Source organism: Balaenoptera musculus, chromosome 13, assembly GCF_009873245.2.
Source record: "Balaenoptera musculus isolate JJ_BM4_2016_0621 chromosome 13, mBalMus1.pri.v3, whole genome shotgun sequence".
NCBI classification, from domain to species: Eukaryota; Metazoa; Chordata; class Mammalia; order Artiodactyla; family Balaenopteridae; genus Balaenoptera; species Balaenoptera musculus.
In genome coordinates, this window is record NC_045797.1 from 4,603,085 (window position 1) to 4,611,526 (window position 8,442).

At 47.6% G+C, this 8,442-nt stretch overlaps 1 protein-coding gene across 1 annotated transcript in view; it reads right to left on the minus strand.

Annotated features, from left to right (window-relative positions):
* SLC9A2 (solute carrier family 9 member A2) overlaps positions 1 to 2,450 on the minus strand; it is an 89,182-nt gene extending 86,732 nt beyond the window's left edge. Inside the window, exon 1 of the mRNA XM_036873127.1 lies at positions 1,937 to 2,450. Within this exon, the coding sequence (XP_036729022.1) occupies positions 1,937 to 2,225 (289 nt within the window). The 5' untranslated portion in view covers positions 2,226 to 2,450. The remainder of the gene's footprint in view (positions 1 to 1,936) is intronic.
* Between the last annotated feature and the right edge of the window lie 5,992 nt (positions 2,451 to 8,442).

The window sequence follows — 8,442 nt, forward strand, 5'->3', positions numbered from 1 at the left end:
TCATTTAACCCTGACACCAAACAAGCCTCCAGGGTAGACAGGAAGATGAGACATGGAGCAGAGCTGGCTGGAATTCTGGCTCACCATCCGGCAGCGAGGTAACCTCCCCCGCTCTCAGTTTCCTCGTATCTGAAACGCGGTCATCATACCTGTCCCGGGGTGGATGTGAAAATTAGAGATAATGAACTTAAGTGACTACTAGTGGCTGTTATTAGTGTGATTGATCAGATTAAAATAATCAAGAGTGAGGAACAGAAGAAAGCGCTATAATTGAATAGAAATGGCAACAGAGAAGCAGTCATGGAAACAGGGCATGAAAGCACCCCTTCAGCGACAGAGGCTCAGAGAGAGAAAGAGTAGACAGAGCCTGCGCTTGGCTCCGCACTTTGTGCGTCCGTGGGCAACTCGGGCAAACTCTCTGAGTTTCAGTTTCCACCTCCCCTGAGTGGGTATTAATATCTGCCCTTCCCACTTGGCAGGGCTGCTGTGAGGACCGCATGAGATGGCACCTGCGTTTACTATGACAGGCAACGAGTTTATGCAAATGTGCATAAGACAGGGACATCCTTTCCCCCTTATTCCATTTCCCAGGAGAAATTAAAACACTCAACCAGTAGAGCCATGTCAAAACCAGGCAATTACAGGTTGCAAAGCCTTTAAATAGCCCATGCCTCCTTTGGTCACCATTAACAGAATCTAGTTAACTTCATCTGACATCGAAGGTTTGTTTTGGGCTTACTTCCTGCACCCTGCACTTTTCTATAAACCATCCCTGCTTTGCGCTTCCCTCTCAATTTAGGCCTTTGCTTATTCCTCTCTGGAATGTTGTTCCGTTTCACCTCCAATTGACCATCTTCTGCTCATCCTTGAAAACCTAGTTTAAACGCATCCTCGGTATGAGGAAGTGCTTCCCTTCTGCCTACACTGCATATCATCTTTTCTGAATGTCTTATCCCACCTAGCACTTTCCTGGATTATGTATGAGTGCTGTGGTGTATGCCATCTCTCCCACCAATCTCTAGGCTTGGGGATGCAGCCATGTTTCTTTTCATCCTTTATGGAGACCTTAGAGCATGGGACCTCTCAAGGAGCAGATGTATAAAACAGACGCAATAATGCATAAATTCTGTCGACCTGATAACTTTTTGGAATCATTACAACAACAGTAGTTGCCGTATTTTAAATTAAAAAGTATTTAAAATATAAAGTACAAATAACGTAAAGCTCCACGATCCTAACAGAAGTTCATGTGGGGTGAAAATACATGAAGATGAGAAGATCCATTCGGAAGCTCCTGCTTTCCAAAGGAGACTGAAATGTAGTTTGGAAACGTGGGTTAATTATTTTTAAACATGCATCTGGCTTCACTGGCCTCAGTCACCACGAAAATGCTTCCTGGAGAGTGACAGCCTCAGCCCAGAGAAAGGGAGGAGACAGGGCGTCGCCGTCGTGCTGCAGGCACTCAGGTGTCCCTGGTCCCCTTCCAGGCACCTCACTAGTCAGGTGCATGGCAGGGTCTGCGTCCCTGCCAAGGCACGTCTCTCTCCCAAGCATCCAGGGCTTCCACCGTTCTAGCCTGGGTGCTGCTGGCGCCCCTCTCCCAGTAGGTGAGACCCATGAACTTCAGCCCTCCTTCCTCAGTAAAGAGGTCTCAGCTTTAGCAGAAGCCTCTCACACTCGGCGTTCCAGGCAGAGCAAGCCGCAAATCGCTAAGTATGTACGGGTTAAAAATCCGGGGCTATTTCCAGGCCAAGGTCCACTCAAGAGCCAAAGCATGAAACTGCCCCTCCCGGGGTCCCTTTCGGCCAGATGAAGCTGCTCTGTCGTCCCTGCCCTGGTGCACTGGGAGGAGGCCACGACCCAGAGGTCAACTCGCCGAACCGGGCACCCTCCCGGCCTTGGTCCCCGCCGCACCCCGCGGGTCCAGCTCGCTCACCGATCTTGGCCAGGGAGGCCAGCAGGATCCACAGGGTGATCTCGAAGGGGATCTGCACGTGGGGGTAATCCAGGGTGAACACCGGCAGTCGGCTCTCCTCGAACGGCGTCGTGCCCGGAGCCACCGCGCTCGCGGGGCTGGGCGAGCTGGAGCTGGTGCCCATGGCCCGCGGCGCGTCCAGCAGGGTCTCGGCCAGGGCGCCCGCCGGCCCCGCCACTTGCAGGAGCAGCGGTAGCAGCAGCGGCGGCGGCGGCGTCCGCCGGCTCCGCCGGGTACCCGCCGGCTCCATGGGCTCGGCTCCCCCCGCCGCCGTCGTCCCCGAGCTCGGCCCTCGGCGCGCTCAGCGCATCGCCCCGGAGCGGGCAGCGCCGCCCGCCGGGCCCGGCACGGAGCGGACAGCGAGAGCCGCCGCCGCGGGGCCGGAGGTCTGCCGCGCACCGGCCGGGTCCCTGCCGCGAGCGGGCGCGCACGGGACGCGAGGCCACGGCGCGGAGCCTCGGCGCCCTCAGCCGCCCTCCGCCGCCGGCCGCCGGCCCATGTCCCGTCCGCCGCCCGCCGCGGCCCGCGGGCGGGGGCGGGGCGGGGCGGGCGCGGCGCCGGGGCCGCGGGGCGGGAGGACGGGCCCGGGGCGGGCGCGCGACGCACCGGCCGAGCCCGCGGGCTACGCGGGGCCCGGAGCCGCGGGGGCGGCGGCCGCGCTCGCCTGGGGCCCAGGCCGCGCGCCGAGACCCGCCAGCCTCGGAGCCGGCGAGCTCTGGGCGGAGGGGCCGCGCGGTGGCCGGAGCTGTCCCCGCCCCGGAGGCCGCGGCGGGAGTCCATCCAGGGAAGGGGCCGTCGCGACCCAGGCGGCGCGCGCAGGGGACCCGGGGCGCGGGGCCGGGAGGAGACGCCGGCCCAGCCCGCGCCCCGCGGAGCTCCGTGCCCCGTAGGGAAGGTTCAGAAAAGCCTCCTGTCGTTCCCCTTCCTGGACTTCATCAGGTCGCGCATAGGGCACGCTCTCGGGGCGCTGACGCTCCCCGTGCAGAACTCCGGTTCCCACGCTCCCATCGAAGCCCTTTCTTTTCTTTTCCACCGTGTACGGGTGTCACTCATCGGACCCCTGTCGCTTCCACTTTTCTCCTCCCTGCCCCCGTCACGAAAAAGAAAAACATCCTCTCTGTTTTCAGGCTTCGAGGTGTCCATGTCCGCGAGCAGCAGAACCACCATTATTTCGTGGAAAGCCCGTGATTTGCCGAGCTCGAGCTCAGATTGACCGGCTCCGCTAATTACAGGACGGGCTGTGGTCAGGGCAGGGGAGGGGAGGAAACGTGGTTCTTCTGCACCCGAAAGAGCCTCATCCGCCAGCGCAGCCCGTCCTCCTGGTTCGCGCAAGGCGTCTTAGACCTGCCTGCAATCTGCTGTCCCAGCATCTTTATCACCAGGAACTGAAGGGACCCTAAAAGCTGACCAGTTGTCCCTCAATTAACTGAAACCATTTTCCCTTCGATATTTAGGAAATAAAATCCTTCTCTTTTCTCATTTTTTGAAATGTGTCCAAACATGGCTCCTGCTATTAAACACCCTGCAGTTCAACATTCAAAGCAGATTTTCTTTTCAAAGTTCTAACACAGGGAATCCGTGAAATGTCAGCAGAAGGTACAAGAAAAATAATAATAATAATAATAATAATAATCCTACACCTAAACAGAACCATATAAGGAACAGCCACCTTCGGACCTTGAAAGTAATGCAGAGACAAGGCCAGGATAAAAATGGGAGGGTTCTAGGAGCTGGCACAGAACACTTCACTTAACACTTTATAAAAGCATAACTGTTTCAAAAGTGCAACAGAACAGAATGTAAGGATGTTCTGTCCTCTTAAAAAAAAAAAATCATGGAGCCCTGCAAAAATCTGCCTCCTCTTCTCTATTGGAAATTTTCTGGAAATCTGCTGGAAATTTGTATTAAAGGGTGAGTGTCACATTCCTCGTAAGGAAGGAGCAGCAAATGACAACTGCTTTTTAAAAAAAAATGTGTATCTCTACATGGGAAGCTCTATGCAAGGTTTGCTTGTATTTTTCTTGTTGTTGTTGTTGTTAATCATAAAAGCCAAAGAGATAGACATTCTTGTACCCATTTTATAAGTGAAGAATTATAGATGCAGAAAGGTTTGAAAACCATCAAACAAGCAAACAGACTTACCCAAGTTTACAAATCAAATAAGGGTCCAAAAGGAATTCAAGCCCAGGCCTGTCCATATAACACTCATTCCATCCCACCCTCCACCCTGTGACTATTAGCCCCAAAACAGCAAGTCAGTTTCTCAGGTGCCTTCAAATAGAATAGTGGAGACTATTTTAGGAATTATCCGCAAAAGCCATAGCAGAATAAAGTCTTATTTCCAGTAAGTGACTCAGGCCAGTTCTACACATTGAGTAAAATAATGGTAGGGCAAGGGCACATTCAGACAATAATTTCTAGAAGTTTGAGTCACATAATACTTTTAAGAATAATTGTGCCTCAGAACCAGGAAAATGAATGACAAATCTACGTTTCTGGGACCTTCCTGCCCATGGTAGCTGTAGTGACTACAGACTCCAGTATCACTTTAACTTTATGAATCTAGGCTAGTGTAGTTAAAGGTTATCAACCTTTTCTTACACTTGGAAAAATGCTCTTTTATTTATTCTTATCCATAGAAGATGAACAACCTGGTTTAAAAAACACTTCTTTCATTTCTCCCCTAAAGCAAATAAGAAAGAGTTAAATTGCACCTGCTTGCTGACAAGGACTTGGCTGAGCCATTTCTTCAAAGGGCCCCATGACTGGAGCTCAGCCCCTGAAAGTGATACCACCACCCATTACTGTACCCATGGAATGAATGAAGGCTAGATCCTGTCTCTACTAAGTTAAAATCTTTAGTGGCTTCCTAAGTGGCAGTGGCCCCCCTGCACCACTGCGTGGCGCCAGCACCCTCTCCACGGGTCAGCGGCTCCCAGAGCCTCCAGCCCTGTGTGTGAGCTTGATCAGGAGACCAGAGACAGGGAAAGCCTCCATTGTCAGGTACTAGTATAATAGTCAGGAGAGTACCTAGCGATAGTTAGAACTGATATTTCACACTATTTATTCCTTACAGATTTTTATAATATTCATACCTTAACTCCCCCTTCTTTGAAATCTGCATTGTACAACCACGAACCCTTAGTTTCATAATAATATTTCAATTCAAAAATCTTTGCCTGTAAAAAGTTGCCGCCTGTAGTACTGTTGATGATTTTTTTTGGTTATATTTGAGGTCTTAACGTCTGAACTAGCTTCCTTTTTTTTTTTTTTAAGACTTAGTTCTCAGCAAAAAGCTGGAGCCCTCTTCTTAGAAAGCAGCCCTATCAAGGATCACGCAGTGGTATTTTATTGGTTTTTATTGGTGGTTTTTATTGCTGTTCGTGGAATTAAATGCTTTTCTCTCTTTCGTTTTAGCCAGAGGTATTTGTTTCATTTCAGCAGAGAAATGTGTTACTATCTGAAAAGCTACTTTCCGCAAATTCAAGGTTATAAATGAGTGGTACTTTTAATATCAAAATCTCCTAGTCTATTTAAGATGAAATTCTGTTTTCAGATATTCAACCAGGAAGTTTTTCAGAGCCTCAGTTTTCCTTCACAAAATGAGAGACTTGGAATAGGAAACTTTCTTTCCTTATAAAAGACTTTACAGATCTAAAATTTGAATGCAACACATCTGTGTGAAGAGGGCACACACCTACATCCTTCCTCACCCTCCTCAGGCACCTCGATGTCACCTGTGGGAGGAGAGACGCCTGTCCTTTAAGCTTTGCCACGTTGTGTCTGAACTCTGATGTGCAATGCAGTCAGAAAGCAAAAAGACAACCCATAGGACCGTCTGAGTAGTATCCCACTCTTCCACCTGAGGCACACTCATTCATCAATTCAACAGATATTTGTAGAGTCCCTAGAGTTGCTGGACACCTGCAACTAAAAGTCTCTTGGTACCTTTGGAAGCCCAATAAGTAAGAGTGCTTCAGGGGATTATGCGGGAGGAAACGTAATTTTCCCTCTACCCTTCTGAGTGTTTAGCTGAGACCCCTAAAGGTTAACAAGGGAAAAACAAACAGAAGTTTATTAACATGTGTATCTCATGTATACGTGAGAGATATCCAGGGAGAAATGATCTCTCTCCAGGGTGAGATTCAGGATGAAACACCATCTTTGTAGGGAAAGGGAAGTGGGGATGCAGCCTTTTAGAGGAGAATAAATTATTTTTAGGAAAAATGAATGGGCCCTTAGAAGAAGAGATGGGAGATATGACAGCTGGTGGCACAGTTTGTCTGATGTCAACTTCTAGTCTCCTCTCCTGTGACCAATCTTTCCTGGTTGAGGAAATGTCCAGGGAGAAGATTTATGACAGCTGAGTTCCTTTTAGAGGATCTGTCCTTGGGCAGGGAAGGGACGTTCAGAGAAAGCTTCTCCCTGCACTGGCTGTTCTTCAAGTGATTACAGCTCAAAATAATCAATATACCAAAGTGGCAGATTTGGGGACGGCATATTCTGCTACCCTTCAGGATCATGGCAAAGATGTTTCTAGAAACAGGAGTTGGAGATGAGGAATATCTTTGCAAATGTATATTTTGTTTAGTGTTCTAGAATTTAAACAATGTCTACCATAGTGGAAACAGACAGAGATATGACCAAACCCAAACCTGGAAAAAAAGGAGCAGAGTTTTAAGACACTGATCTTCATCTAAGCATCTCCGTCCATTTCCCACTCCCTTGAAACATGAGTAATTCCTTAAAGCTTTCTGAGTTTCCATTTATCTGTCCAAAGGTCACTGTCAAAAAGCATGCTTGTGCAGATTTTATTTAATGAGGTCCCTCTGAGAAAATCTCATCAGCTGCCTCCAGTGTAAACTGTGGTCCAGACTGTTCACAGCAGACTGTTTCTGGGGTTTCCTAGTACTTTCCCAATGGGGAGGAGCAAAATCTAATGGATATACTTCTGAATCTCTGGGCTTTGTACAGTCCTTCAGCACCTACTGTTTTATGATCAGCCTTAAAACCTGAAAACAGCTTAAAGAGACAACATTAGTTTAAAGCTTACTGTGTGCTTCATTATTCCATGCCTATCTTTGACCTATGTTTTCAATCCATCCATTCATTTATCTCCTCAAACAACCAAACATCAAGTATTTATTTAACTTTTTGAGAACCTACTATGTGCTAGGTATTCATTCCTGCAGGAGATACAGAGACGGACCATATGAATCTTACCCTTGAGAACTACACAGCATGGTAGAAAAGGTAGAATGATAGCAATGGCTACATTTACTGAGCACACACAACGAGATGGACTCTTTTTCAAATATTCATCTCATTAAGTATTCATAACACCTTACAGTATAGATATTATTAGTACAGCCCATTTCACAAATGTGTAAATTAAAGACAGAAAAGTTATGTAATGTGCCCAAGGTCACAGAGTTAGTCAAGATTTTAATACAGGTAATTTAACCCAGAAGCTACACCGTTAAACACTATGCTATAGAACAATGGTCATGATGATGACAGTGGTGGTGAAAATGGCAGTGATGATGGTGATGATGCTGGTGATGGTGATGATAGTGCTGATGGATGGTGGTGATGGTGATGGTGATGGTGGTGATGATGGTGATGATGGTTGTGGTGGTGATGGTGGTGGTGGTGGTGGTGATGGTGATGGTGATGATGGTGACAGTGCTGATGGTGATAGTGGTGATGATGGTGGTGGTGATATTAATGAAGCTGGTGATTCTAACAATGGGTGATGGTGATGATAATTATGATATCAACATGAATTTGGAGCTTTCATATGTTTTTTTTTTTTTACTCACTAGAAACCAATAATCCTATGTGATGAGTGTTATTTCCCCCAGTTTTGATATAAGAAATGTAAGACTCAGAAAAATCAAGAAAGTTGATCAAAAGCTATTCAGCTGCTAAGTAACAGAGTTGAAACTAGAACAGAAGTCTCTTTCTACTTTTCTAGGCTGTGCCTACGTAGCCATGAAAGTGCCTCAAATGTGATAGAAACCACAGAGAAATAGATATCAAAGGTTGTAGAAATTCAGAAGTGGGAATCACAGTGGAAACGGGCTTTATCATGGAAGGCTCTGGAGGTCTTGACAAGGACATTGGCATTTTACACTAACATGGGAAATCTTTAAGAGGTTTGAGCAGAAACAGGAGAGATGACCTGACTTTTATTTTAGCAGGATTCTTCCAGTTCTTGCCTTGAGAATGTAAGTCAGGAGGCTCTTATAATAATCCAAACAAGAGATGAATCTAGTTGGATTCAATGTGGTGGCTGGAGTGGTGGTAAGAAGTGGTTGAATTCTGACAATATTTGACTCCTGGATATATTTTGAAGGTAGAGCTAAATTGTAACCTGAAAGTTCAGATTTGGAATGAGAGAGAAAGAGAAAAACCTAGGTAAACTATAAACATTTTTTTTCTCTGAGCCATTGGAAGAATGACGT